This window comes from Coccinella septempunctata, chromosome 6 (genome assembly GCF_907165205.1).
Source record: "Coccinella septempunctata chromosome 6, icCocSept1.1, whole genome shotgun sequence".
Classification (NCBI taxonomy): domain Eukaryota; kingdom Metazoa; phylum Arthropoda; class Insecta; order Coleoptera; family Coccinellidae; genus Coccinella; species Coccinella septempunctata.
In genome coordinates, this window is record NC_058194.1 from 29,650,240 (window position 1) to 29,664,083 (window position 13,844).

The 13,844-nt window shown below is 35.9% G+C and overlaps 3 protein-coding genes across 3 annotated transcripts; 2 read left to right on the forward strand and 1 right to left on the reverse strand.

The window, feature by feature from the left end:
* Positions 1 to 23: 23 nt before the first annotated feature.
* On the reverse strand, positions 24 to 2,155 carry LOC123315259 (cAMP-dependent protein kinase catalytic subunit 1). Its single transcript, XM_044900888.1, has one exon. The coding sequence runs from the start codon at positions 1,822 to 1,824 to the stop codon at positions 763 to 765; it is 1,062 nt and encodes a 353-aa protein (XP_044756823.1). The 5' UTR covers positions 1,825 to 2,155; the 3' UTR covers positions 24 to 762.
* Positions 2,156 to 2,426: 271 nt separating this feature from the next.
* LOC123314987 (mesoderm induction early response protein 1) lies at positions 2,427 to 3,961 on the forward strand. Its single transcript, XM_044900494.1, has one exon. The coding sequence runs from the start codon at positions 2,771 to 2,773 to the stop codon at positions 3,863 to 3,865; it is 1,095 nt and encodes a 364-aa protein (XP_044756429.1). The 5' UTR covers positions 2,427 to 2,770; the 3' UTR covers positions 3,866 to 3,961.
* Positions 3,962 to 4,447: 486 nt separating this feature from the next.
* Positions 4,448 to 12,802, forward strand: LOC123314986 (NADP-dependent malic enzyme). Its single transcript, XM_044900493.1, has 9 exons — positions 4,448 to 4,603; positions 7,991 to 8,156; positions 8,610 to 8,950; positions 9,920 to 10,100; positions 11,049 to 11,286; positions 11,341 to 11,634; positions 11,694 to 11,836; positions 12,019 to 12,313; positions 12,481 to 12,802. Exons 1-9 carry the CDS (start codon positions 4,575 to 4,577, stop codon positions 12,645 to 12,647), a joined length of 1,854 nt encoding a protein of 617 aa, XP_044756428.1. The 5' UTR covers positions 4,448 to 4,574; the 3' UTR covers positions 12,648 to 12,802.
* Positions 12,803 to 13,844: the final 1,042 nt, after the last annotated feature.

Here is a 13,844-nt window from a genome sequence, read left to right on the forward strand (position 1 = left end):
TGCTGAATTTTAATAAAATCGAATTCCAATGAAAAAAAATATATATTACTGAAAACAACTTTTAGAATTATTTTAACAATAAATATAATTACATACCATTCTTCAAAGATTCATGATCAATGACTATACTCTTACTAATCTATTATAAAGGGATATACATACATGTAATAAGTTTACAAATAAATTCAAATGGATAATACCTTAAAATGTATAATTCTGATGACAAACATTTTTAGGAGAGTCATGATATTTGACTTGGGTTCAGTCCTAAAGGTAAAATATTGTTTAACAGGTCCAATTCAATAAAATCAAACTGATGTTAGCCTTAGTTGCCTCAACATCGAGACCTCCTATCTTTTAAAGCTACAAAGATTCTTCCACAAACATTAGTATAGTAGCAAATCGTAATGCTAGGTTTTAGAATCAATCCTGAACATGAAGCAAGAACATATGATTGATTATCTGAGATGAATTGATGTCAAAAACAAAAGCTGTATTTTTGACCACTATTTAATGTAAATAGTGCAACCTATACTATGTTACAATATGTACAATAATAGTCAAATCAAGATAATGCACAGAATCTATTCCTAGCATCTAATACTTCAAACCTACCTAGCCAATAATTCATATTTATATGAGCCACATCAACTGGAACTAAAGGTACAGAGTGCACAGTGTCTGGAGAAGCAATATGGCATTGCTGAAACAACAGCCTTAGGAAATTACACAACTACTTACATAAATGAAATGATGTTCTCCTTAAAATTCAGCAAATTCTTTAGCACATTTCTCCGTTGATGATATACGTAGTTGTTCCTCTTCATAGTCGTCAAAGTTGCTTGTATCCCCTGGTCCCTTACAACGGGGTATAAAAGGAGCTTCAATCTTTCTTTGGAAGATGGAAATCCAATCAGTGGAAGCAAACCATTTATGTCCTTTGATGTCATTGACACCAGCTTTGAGATTACCATAACGTTTTGTAAGATCTACTTGTAGTAAGTTTCGGAGAAGGTCCTTCAGATCAGATCCAAAATGGGACGGGAAACGGACTTTTCCAGACACGATTTTCTCATAAATTTGTATTGGTTGATCCGCAAAGAAAGGTGGATATCCGGCAGCCATCTCATATACGAGAACCCCCAATGCCCACCAGTCAACAGCTTTGTTATAACCTTTACTGAGAATTATTTCTGGAGCGAGATATTCTGGAGTTCCGCAGAGTGTCCAAGTGCGACCTTTAACCCTCTTCGCAAACCCGAAATCTGTCACTTTTAAATAACCCTGAGAATCAATCAACAAATTCTCAGGTTTCAGATCTCTATATATCAGATCCAAGTAATGGAGGTATTCGAATGCAAGTACTATTTGTGCAGCATAAAATCGTGAGTGGGGCTCTGAGAATCTGCCAACTTTTCTTAAATGAGAAAACATTTCCCCTCCTGGTACATATTCCAGCACCATATACAAATTAGAATTATCTTTGAAGTGAAACCTTAAGCTGACAAGAAATGGAAAATTGATAGCTTGTAAAATTCGCTTTTCATTGAGAGTATGTTCAACTTGCTTCAATTTGACAACTTTTTGTTTATCAAGAATTTTCATGGCATAGTATTCCTTAGTTGGTTTATGTTGTACAATCATCACTCTCCCAAAGGAACCCGTACCTAAAGTTTTTATTCGATCGAAGTCGTCGAGGCTGGCAGTGTTTGTCGGATTTTTTTTCCATTTTTCCTCGAAATCTTCCTTTGCTTGGTCCAGAAATTCCTTGACACTTTCAGCTGAATCGACTTTTTTGTTCGCAGTAGCGGCATTGTTGCCCATGGTTTGAACTTTTAAACCTTCCAGGGCTTCTTAGAAGACTAAAAACCCCGTCTTTACCACCAAGGATATTAGATATTCTCGGTTGGAAGGGCGGAAAATAAAGATGTCACAATGGATCGAATGAAATGGCTTCGCCCAAATTAACTTATTTCATACATCATTTCTTTGTTTAGACACCTCCTCCGCAATTGATGGAACACACATCAACGACAAAAACAACACCAAAACTTTTTATTTTCTCAAATTTTATAGATTTTCAACGAAACTAATTGGATGCATAAAATGGCTGCGAACACAAGGTTTTTTTTGCGAGATACTGCTTCCAAATAATTGCCCCTGAAAAGCAGTTTTGAGCGACCACGGATTTCCTCGGTATGAGCCGAGAACCGGCGCAAATTAAATTTAGGTTCAACGCATTGCTTAAATTTCTTCAAGCAACTAATTAATAAGAACACCAATTAATTATCTATCATTTTTAGATTGATCATTGTTGGAAAAGTAAAAGCAATATCACATTTGACATCAACAGTATAACATGGTCATGAAAGGGGAAGAATTATTCGGTTTTGTGCTTCTAACAGGTATCAGTTGTCATTGTCAAGTTGTATGTCAACTTGTTTACAGTTACCAGTGTTTGGTGATTTGTTGATGTTTGGTTGAATTCATAATAACTTGCCGATAGCTCTCGATGTTTGGAATACAAAAATACATCTCATAAAATAGTTTTGGTTAAATTTCAACTAAGAAATAACAGGTTCGATATACTACATCTCAAAGTGACCTAGAAACTGAACACATGTATTCTAAAATCTAGAGAAGATTTCATTCAAACAATTGGCATTACGTTTCTTGAAGTTTCAGTATTGAAATTGGCGAAATTTGTTTACTTATCTTTGCCAAGGAAGTGAATCCAAATCTCCCAAAATGAAGTAATGTTGTACCCAATATGGCTGAGGTGAGTTCTGCGAAAAGAGATGGCCGAACTAAAAGTTGCACACATGAAGACAAACTATTTGACCCTTCCATTGAAATGCTCCTTAATGAATTCGATGACGAAAGAACATTAGAGGAAGAAGAAGCGTTAGCTGCTGAAGAACCTGTTGATGCATCAGTGGAGTTATCAATTCTTCAGCGAGAGAGTGATATGCCTATTGATGAACTATTGGCTTTGTATGGATATAGAGGTGATCAGCAAGAAGAGAGTAGCATATCCAAAGACGATTTAGAGTTATCGAAAGATTATGAAAGTGAAGCTGATCAGCATCAGCCATCAAAACTAGAAGAAATATACAAAACTATACCTGACATGAATCAAGACGCTTCCCGTTTACTACGCTCTGTTTCCAGAGTTGGGGAAGAGGAAGATGAAGACTATGATTACAGCCCTGACGAAGAAGATTGGCACAAAACGAATAAGACCATTATGGTTGGTAGTGATTATCAGGCTCAAATTCCTGATGGTCTCTGTCATTATGGAGATGCACTACCTTATGAAAATGATGATAAACTTTTGTGGAACCCCTATTTGATTAAGCCAGAGGATGTTGAAAATTATTTGAGGAAAGCAGCTACCATCTTCAAGCCCTCAATTCCAGTGGGCAATCAACTGAAAGATGATGAACAAGCACTCTATTTGTTACAGCAATGTGGTCATAACACAGATGAAGCCCTCAGGAGGCTTAGAATGAATGTTATTTCAAACACTGATTCAATGAGCCTTTGGTCAGAGGAGGAATGTAGGAACTTCGAATCAGGTATACGAAGCTATGGTAAAAATTTTCATGTCATACAACAGAATAAAGTGAGGACCAGGTCAGTAGGTGAATTGGTTCAGTTTTATTACCTTTGGAAAAAATCTGAGCGACATGATATTTTTGCAAGTAAAACCAGATTGGAAAAGAAAAAATATACTCTTCATCCAGGTGTTACAGATTTTATGGATAGATTTCTTGAGGATCAAGATGGAAGAGATAGGAGCTCCTCCCCAAATGTACAGAATGTGGTGGAAAATAAGGTGTTAGAACGACATCGTTCTTCTTGAAAAATGTATAAATTTTTTTAATCTCTTTTGTATATAATTAAAATTATTGAACCTGTAATTTGACAGAGCTCATTATATTTCAGTTTTTTACAGTTAGTTTTTTTTTATTTTTTTTATCTTGCAGTAACATTCACTAATAGGAAAATTTCTTGATACTGGTATGTCACTAGCTAACTCTTGTGAGGAGATCCTTACTCTCTAGGTTAAGAATTTGATAGTAAGTATTTTTGTATATTTCAATATAAACATTTTTTATGAAAATGCTTTGAATTGGTTCTGAAGCCTTGACAAATAATTCCTCTTCCGTAGAGTAAGAAATTATCAAAAACAAAACTAACAACGCCATCGAAGATTCAAATTCAAAAAATTTCAATATACTGAAAATCAGGATTGCCAACTTCATAATTGACATTCACAACTGACATCATGCATCAAAAACACGTACAAAATTGCCATTCAAACACATATTCATCATAAAGATTTATCAATAACAAGTCCTAAATTATTTAATTCATCCTGTATAAAAAAAATTCCCATCACATGATCTCGGTCGTCCTATCGCAAAAAATTTGACATTTTGAGTGACGCCACTGGCGTACATGCGAATAATTTCTATGACTACCTGTCATCGATTTATTTTAGAAATCCAGTGTTGATAATTGTGTAACCTTAATCAGCTGTTTGGCAGTATATTCCGTTGGTTCTAAAAATGTTTGCAGTATTACCAAAGACTTTATTGTAAGTAAAACTAGCTTTAACGAGGCTTCATAATAGTTTACCCATTTCTTCCTCATGCTTGTAATTGAGCGGGAATCTGAGCTGTATTCGGCGAAGAATCAATAATTGCTGCCGGAGGGGTTAGCTAGAATCCCAAACGTTAACCTCTTATACAATAGGTGTCTCAGGTTTTTGTCTAAAAATAAAAATGCTCTAAAAATACAACTTACACAATTCATAATTCATCATTAGGAAACATCACCTGTTCGAAACAGAATAAATATTTATCGTTTTGATTAACAAAAGAGAGGGTTCCAATTATATTTTGGATCTGAAAAATTTGGTTGTTGCTTCCAAGTAGATTCAAAAGTTTTGTAACAAAAATCGCTCTTCAACAATATTATTTGCCACTTGTTGGAAATTTTGCAATATAGCCTTACCAGGAAAGTTTGAAATTACAGTTCCTTTATCTTGTATCATTTCCTGTTACTCTTTTGAAGTTTCATAAGCTTGCCGAAGCAATACAATCCAAATCTGAGCTTTTATTACCCACAGTACTTAATGTCAGGCTAGCCATGGTTCTGAAATCAACAATAATAATGATGTAATGAATTTTTTTTCTCGTTTAGCAAAAGGTATTTCCAGTAACATTGGGTAACTCCTGTATAAATAATGTTTGTTATTGCTCGCTTTGAAAGTATAGATGAAGTGGTTTCATTTATAAAGTTCTATCAGCTCGCAAAAATTCAAAAAAGAAATAAGTTTCTGGACCTAACATGAGCCAGAGAGGAATATTTTCAAAATTTCAAAAAATATATTATCTACTGAAGATATCGCTCATTCTTTTGTGGGCTTGGATTCTATCCAGTACGACATCCGTTATTTTGATAAGATTAGGTTTCGTGTTGCACCTTTAATTCTCCTGGAAATAAGCCAATAAACAATGTCACTGAGTGCATTTATGTACTTTTTACGCCCATATTGGTTCCACCAAGTAATTTAGTTTCGACTTATAATTGGCTCCAGTAAAAATTGCTCGTAACTCAATATAATGATTGGAATTAGAAGAAATACACCTCGAAGGAATAATTTTTTCAAATTGATTTTTTGGCAACGGTATATATGACTATATTTTCAGAGCGTGCTATAGAAACAATGTCAGCGTTTCATCCTTGATTGAAGTGCAGGGTGTAAAAAAATAACTTTGTATTGCCACTCTGTATATACAAATGCGATAGCCATATTTGAAAATTGATTTATCCAAAAACGACGTTAGCCCGATCAGTTTCTGCATGCATAGGGTCCATTTCTGGCGGACACCCTGTACATATATTTTGGGGTATCTGCATGAGAATCATCTACCACTTGATATTACTGAATTTGATGAAGAAAAATCTGCATATTGTGAGGGAAGGTGCTTGGGCTGGTTCATAAAAAACTCATTTCGATTGCCAAATATTCAATTTGTTCTCAATGAGCAATTAATATTGAATGCAAGGTTATCATTCTTGATATATTATCAGTTATAATTAATTTCTCATATCATTTTACACTTATTCCATATCAGATTTATATCCTGGGGTGCAATGCAACAAATTTAAAGTTTATTTCAAAATTGTCAAAATTTTTCGAAATCTTACAGCTTCCCTGCCAAGAAGATAACTGAACAAAAAGGAGTTTGAAAATTTTGAATATGCATCGTTGAATGAATGGTAGAGAAGGAATGTACCTGAAATAATGACACGATATACTTCAGACAGCGGATACTCAAGTTTAGTAACAACACTCGATTAAGAAGAAGATCATCCTGAACAGAAATCCTATCTTCTCATTTCTCTTTTTGATGTATCTTCTGGAAAATTAAGATTTCACTTTTTAATCAGGATTTAACACAATTTATACCTCATCATGCCAGAAGTTGATGAATGAACGATCTCTCAAGTTTATAATTTTGATTTTTTTATGTAAAAGTATGGATTTTGTAAAGAGTGTTGAAAGAAAATAATAAAAAGAAAAGAATTTTTGGAATTGATTTTTTTTTGGACTAAATGGTATGCCCTCATGACGAGTGTTATGGGTAGGAAAAAACTGCTTAGTCGTTATTTTGAATGAAAAAGTTTACACGAACTTTATTTGCCGGAATGATCAAAGTTCTAATAAGGGCCATAGATATCCCTTTAACTATCCATATTTTTTGACACAAAATTAATTCGCAGGCTGTGACAGAGCATCTAATTCGTCGAATGCTTCGAAAGAACGTGCTTAACTTGAATATTCTCACAATTACTCTTCCGGTTTTTATTACTTCCACATAATTTCGTCTATTATAGGTCATTACAACGTGTATGGGATAATTATGTTTGTGTTTTATTGCAGTATATAAACATCCTATCGTACTTATTATCTCACATATATGTGACTCAGCATACAGCATGTGGAATATTCCTAGTTATTAATTTGATCGCACTTAAACGCAACATATTCATCCCATAAGCTACACAAGATATTTTATTTCACTAATTTGAATAGGAGTTGAATATTTCAAATACAAGTTAAAAGGCATATAGTTTGAGAAAGACAAAATAAAATAACCTTTATTCTTACAAACATCCACAACAGAAAATTGATTATTGAGGAAAGTAATACAGATTTTGATCTCCTTTAAGTTTTACATCTAGACAAAGTTCCCAGAATAAGTCAAACCACAAGAAAATATATAGGGTATCTAATATTACCTAATATTTTTTATGTCCTCCACTGGAGAAGGCCCATAGAATTTGAGGTATGGAAACACGAAGGCGCCATTGACGTCTAAATTACATCACAGGCGCCATTAATGTCTAAATTACATCACAGGTGCCATTTATGTCTAAATTACATCACAGGCGCCATTAATTTCAAAAATTTTACAGCGATATGAATTCTTTTGATAATTTCTTTCCAGTAGAACTATTTTAATGTGGTTTTTTGATATTGCGGGAAATAATAAGTTTAAAAAACTGCACTTAAATGTACATTGTAAGAGCAGAAGCCAATATCTAAGTGACTTTACTGTCTTGAATTAGGATTTTCCTTCCAGAAACTAAATTTTACCGCACATCCTTTGCTCCTGCGTGTGTTTATTTAAGTCATATGAAATTTGTTTGTTGAGTTCTCAATAAAATTCTTCGAATTTCGTTTTATTCCATCCTTGATGATCGATCAAGAACAATGGCGGACAAAACGGGCTTATTTTAGGCGCCCAACAATGCCCCCAATGTCACCAATCTTCGATAAAAAAAAATTTCATCTGATATCTACCGCGGATTCGTAAAATTCGCTAATCTTTAGTGACCTAGTTAGTTTAGTTGATCTAAAGGGCTAACCAAACAAAATGTGGAGATTTTGGGCATGTATCATTTGTTTCAGAGTTCCAAGAACCATCAAACTCAACACCGCTTCTTTATCGGAAGCAATCAAGATTATTTTTAATGACAGGACGAATAGAAGAGGTTACCATGAAGTTGTTGGAGATGTGCTCACACCATCCCAAATTATGGGCATCGATCATTTGAGAGATCCAAGACTTAATAAGGTGAGTTATACAACGACTCAACACAGTAGACCTGCTACATAGTCTACCTGGAAGAAATATGGTCCTCACATTCACCCATCTAAAAATGATATTGTTAGAGCGGACAACTTGTGGTGGTTAAAATAAAAACTTTGCAGAGTTTAGAGAGAAAGAGATATTTCTTTATTTATACTCTGAATTATTATATTACACTAATTACTCAAGATACCAAGGTGGCACCTTTCACAAACTCTTTAACATAAGCCTCTCTAGTGAAAGGTGAGTTTTAGGCTCAGTACAGTGAGGTTATGTACACAATTTCAGGTGAAGCACCAATACCCAAGAAATTCCCCAACTCTTCCAACTTTGACTTATGTAGTTACGTATTCATCTAACATATATCTCTTTCGGAGTAAACTTCTTCATAGTTCCTGTAATTTCCCATTTAAGTCAGACAATTCCTGTCCGTTCTAGGGTTTGGCCTTCACACTGGAAGAACGTCAAGCGCTGGGCATACACGGCCTTCAACCTGCCCGTTACAAATCTCAGGAAGAACAGGTGCAACTGTGCAAAATGTCGGTGGAAAATTATCAAGAACCGCTCAACAAGTACCTGTACCTCTCCGAGTTGCACGACCGAAACGAAAAATTGTTTTTCCGACTATTGTCCGAAAATATCGAGCAACTTTTACCCATCGTTTACACCCCCACCGTCGGCCTGGCTTGCCAAAGGTTCGGATTGATCTACAGGAGGCCCCACGGTCTTTTTATCACAATTAACGACAAGGGACACGTGTTTGACGTGCTCAAAAACTGGTAAGTCGACTTGTACTAACAAGAATGGTTCTGCATGGGATGAAATAACAATTCTGAAAAGAACAAACGACCAGAAATTAATGAAGGTCTGAAAAATTCACTGTGTTGCTCTGAAGAAGTCCAATGAGGCCGAAACTATGGTCAGCATCTACTCTTCTTCGGTGGAACGTTCTCCCTTTCGTTGTCTTGACGATTACAATAGTTTTCAGATTGCAGTCTTCATACAAAGGCTTAGGGGCACTTAATGTATTTTAGCCGTGTTTGAAGAACTGTCACGTGACGTGAATGGGCTTAGGTGTTCCTTAGAGATCGTTGTTGAAAACGGGCATTAGGTTTCCCTCAAAACAACAAAATATTGACCTTTGTGTCAAGTCCGCCGTTTTTTCTAATAGCGATAATGATTGATTTAATAGGGTCATCTAAATTACGATTACGAAACTTGAACAGCGAAAACGCATAGGAAATTCCTGGAATCACTTATACAACATAGCGGTTATCCAACTAAGGATTCGATTAATTGAAGTGGATATAATTTCTAAACCACGGTTTACCTGCTTCTTTGCGACGTTGAAAGGGTGATGTTTTTGACATGTCTGTTTGTATTCATGTTAATATATCGTGTTGTGCACGCGCTTTTATTGTGTTTTTCATTTGACGAGCTGACAATCCGCGTGAATTCAAGGAGCTTGAAGATTTAATTAATTACAATCGACATTATGAAAAAAATGTCATCTTCAGCCTGTTTGATCGAATTCAGGATTGGTCTAGGATGACGATAGATTTTGTTGTATGCATCTACTACATCATTAGAAGTGTTTTCAGAGTTTCTAATATTTTGCTTTCGTACAAATTCATTCGGAAAAAATAGCTAGAACTACAAGTGTTTAAGTTGTACTGTGGTTCTTCTTTGAAACTAATTTTTGCTGAATCTGGTGAATGATGAAAATCTGCAGAAGAATAACTTTTCAGGCCTGAGCCTGACGTTCATGCTATCGTGGTGACGGATGGTGAAAGAATATTGGGGCTGGGAGATTTGGGTGCTTGCGGCATGGGTATTCCAATTGGTAAATTGGCGCTTTATACTGCTCTTGCAAGAATCAAACCACACCATTGTTTGCCCATTTGCCTTGATGTAGGAACTGACAATGAGGTAAATCGTCATAAAACATACTAAAACCCAATTCATTTAACTTCTGAATAAATGGGGCAATTTCCAGCATCTTTATATACAGAGTAAGCAAAAAGTAACGTACAAAATTGAAAATTTTCCACATGCACCATTTACCTGAGCTGAACCCTTTCTACTTGTGAGGATGAAATGGTTCTACTTATCTCCACAATAATACATGAAAATTTTTCAACAAAATCGTAAATACCGAATTTTGTACTTTACTTTTTACTCACTCTGTCATTGTATTGTATTCTTTATTTAAATGATTGTAGATATTTTCATTACATATTTTTTTTTAATCACTAATTTCAATAATGACGAAAAACTAATATAGCAAGTGCCGATATGCAGTTTAAACTGAAAATTATTATTGGTTATTGTCTTCTTAAGCTGTCTTTAATATTCAGAAGAAGAGAGGATTTTTGAATATTGGGTCTGGTTTTTACCCTTCGGGGACACATAAGCACTACCTCAACTATACACTATTACTATACGTCAAACTGCTGTCTTGAGCAAGTGTTCTTGAGGGTGTCTTCACTATAAGAATAAACATTCCTCTTTACAATTTTCTTTCTAGACAGTACTAACTACTATTTTGCAACTGCTGCTATTGTGGAAAGATTCTTAAACTGTGTGCTATCTCTGGCATCTTAAAACAACATTGAACACTGCATAGTTTTGTCAGAGTACAACTCAATAAAGTTAATTGAAAATAAATCAGTTTTATTATTATGGTTTTGGGACTAGTTCAGTCTTAATCAACATTAACGTAAAAACTCTGGTTGTTGGGTCGATTATGGCACTTGTAATCTGTTTCTGAATCACCCTTTGTGTGAATTTTATTTTAATCAACAATTTATCAAAGCCTACACCCTAAGGGATTGATACATCCGAAGAATACCAATATTTATAGGGTTGAACTTTCAGGCTCTCATGGTAGATCCCACATATGTAGGTCTGAGGCAGAAACGGGCTAGAGGAGCAGAATACGACGAATTCTTGGACGAATTCATGTCAGCCGTCGTGAAACGCTACGGACAGGACACCCTGATCCAATTCGAGGATTTTGGAAACGCCAACGCTTTCAGACTGCTCGAAAAATACAGAAATAAATACTGCACCTTCAACGACGACATCCAGGGAACCGCTGCCGTAGCCTTAGCTGGTACAAAATCCCTCACAAATTGAGGAAATCTGAACAAACTATATCTCATTATAGGTTTACTGGCTTCCAATAGGAAAACAGGAAAGAAGATATCAGAGCACAAGTTCTTATTCTTCGGAGCTGGCGGTGCAGCCCTTGGAATTGCGGATCTGTGCGTCAAGGCCATGGAAAGGGAAGGTATGAGCGAGGCCGAGGCTAGGCAGAGGATTTGGATGATCGACGTTGACGGTTTGGTGACGAAATGCAGAAGTCAGCTTCTTGGACATCAGAAATACTACGCTAAGGAACATAACCCCGAGAAAGATTTCTTGAAACTCGTAAACGAAATTCAACCTTCTATCTTGATTGGTGAGTGACGAATTGTCTATGTCGATACTTGGAAAGGTGGCTGATGTTTTTGTTTTCAGGGGCGTCTGCTACTGGTGGTGCTTTCACTCCTGATATTCTGAGATCGATGGCGTCCTTCAACAAGCATCCCATAGTGTTTGCTCTCAGTAATCCCACTGCCAAAGCTGAGTGTACTGCGCAACAAGCATATGACCACACAGAGGTACGTCTCTGTTTGTTTGCCGGCCAAAAATTGCCTCAAATTTTGATTTTTCTTGTATATTTGAAACCTTGTAAATAAACGTCATTTCCTGTGGAGCTCAAAAGCCTTTGTAATATGCCCACTCAGATTAGCTCTACTTGAATCAATTCTTATCAGAAGATTCGCATAAATTGTTTTTCCAGGGTCGAGTTGTGTTCTGCAGCGGTTCGCCCTTCCCTGACGTGCATTATGACGGCAAAATTTACCACCCTGGACAGGGCAACAACGCATACATCTTCCCCGGAGTAGCTCTTGGAGTTATCCTAGCTGGCGTTCATCACATCATCGAGGATTACTTCATCATAGCTGCGCAAACGGTCGCCGATAACGTGAAGGAAGAGGACCTTGCGAAGGGTAGCCTTTACCCTCCTTTAGGGTCGATAAGTGAAGTATCCTTGCAGATTTCTACCCTCATCATGGCTGATGCTTACAAGAACGGTAATTTGAACATTTTTTGAGATGGTACTTTAACGTACGTGTATACTGGGGAGATAGGGGTGTACTTAACGTCATATCTCGTTAATATCGAAGTGAATGGTCAAAATACATGGGAAAAAGTATTTTTTAATTTATATACTAATTGAAGTCTTTGTTTGTTCTTTTAGGTAAAGCTACATTTTACCCAGAACCAGAAGATAAGCGAAAATTCGTAGAATCGCAACTGTACAGTCACTTCTACGAGAAATCTCTGCCTTCTACGTGGAAATGGCCGGAAGCTCCGAAAATCCCGACCAAACCTCTTACATCCAAAACGAAAATAACAGTTTCTTAAGTTAGGACGTGTACGTTTCGGTAAATCTGAAAGTATTTATTTATATTTCGCTGTGATTTCATTTGTATTAGAAAACGTTGAAGAGAAAAAATGTTACGACTATTGTATGTATATTGTATGAATTATACATAAGAATAAAATTGATTTCGATTTGATCTTGTCTTTTAATTATCACTGATTAAGTGAGCAAAGTCTTGGCTAGATGGTTCTGTCCACCAGTCAGTCGTGGTCAGTTGAAAGAACGTCCGAGCGATTGCACCAAGCTCGGTGAAATTTCGAGATTTATTACAAGAAAAACTGCTCTTTCAGAATATGCATCACGTTTAGATCCACGATAATTTTTCTGGAAGATATTCGACTCGAAAGATGACCTTCGAAAAATTCCCAAAAAGTTGGGTTCAGTTAAAACTTCCTCAAGACCGAACGGTTTTGCCGAAGTGGATGAAATTTTCAGATTTATTACAAGAAGTGTTGCTCTTTCAAAATATGTATCATAATTGGATCTACGATAATTTCCCTGGAACCCTGGAAGAAAAACTACTCGAAAGCTGATCTTCCGAAAATTACCAAAAAGTTGGGTTCAGTTAAAACTTCCTTAAGAACGAACGGTTAGGCCGGGGTGGATGAAATGTCGAGATTCAACACTAGAAAGGTTGCTCTTCCAGTTTTTAGTATATGTCACGTTCAAATATACTATTAATTTTCTGATAGATACCTAACTCGAAAGTTGAAAAATGGACAAATTAAAAAATTTGATTTTCTGGTGAACAGTGTTAGATATATGAACGTTTGGTGAGCAAATATGGGTTTTCAAATACGCTTAATCTATTGCGAGCGATTTCGAAAGCCAATTTCTCTCAGATACAGATTTTCATCTCTGAAATGGCATTTTTCAAAAATTGCAATTTTCAATCTACGATATCTCCTGTTATATTCGTCTGATCCAATTGGGATTTCCGGTTATATAATCAGCGTTACCTAGGGTTCCACCCAAGCACAAAAACTCGATTTCGAAAAACTCGATTTTTTGGGTCAAAAATGAGCAAGGGGTTAGACCCCCCTGAAATGACCTATTTGCTGCTCTGTCTGAAAATCAGGATGTTCTATTACTGTCCTAGGATATGGAGTTCATAGAATTTGTTTTGAAGATTCTAGAAAACCAAACAGTTGATGATTCAATAGAGAATGGCACTAAAG

Bases quoted from the DNA above. Each gene is read 5' to 3' on its own strand.
- LOC123314986 (XM_044900493.1), top strand. From the start codon at position 4,575: ATGTTTGCAGTATTACCAAAGACTTTATT. The intron at 8,157-8,609 runs GTGAGTTATACA...TGTCCGTTCTAG, and splicing joins GAGATCCAAGACTTAATAAG to GGTTTGGCCTTCACACTGGA. The intron at 11,287-11,340 runs GTACAAAATCCC...ATCTCATTATAG, and splicing joins CGCTGCCGTAGCCTTAGCTG to GTTTACTGGCTTCCAATAGG.
- LOC123314987 (XM_044900494.1), top strand. From the start codon at position 2,771: ATGGCTGAGGTGAGTTCTGCGAAAAGAGATGGCCGAACTAAAAGTTGC.
- LOC123315259 (XM_044900888.1), bottom strand. From the start codon at position 1,824: ATGGGCAACAATGCCGCTACTGCGAACAAAAAAGTCGATTCAGCTGAA.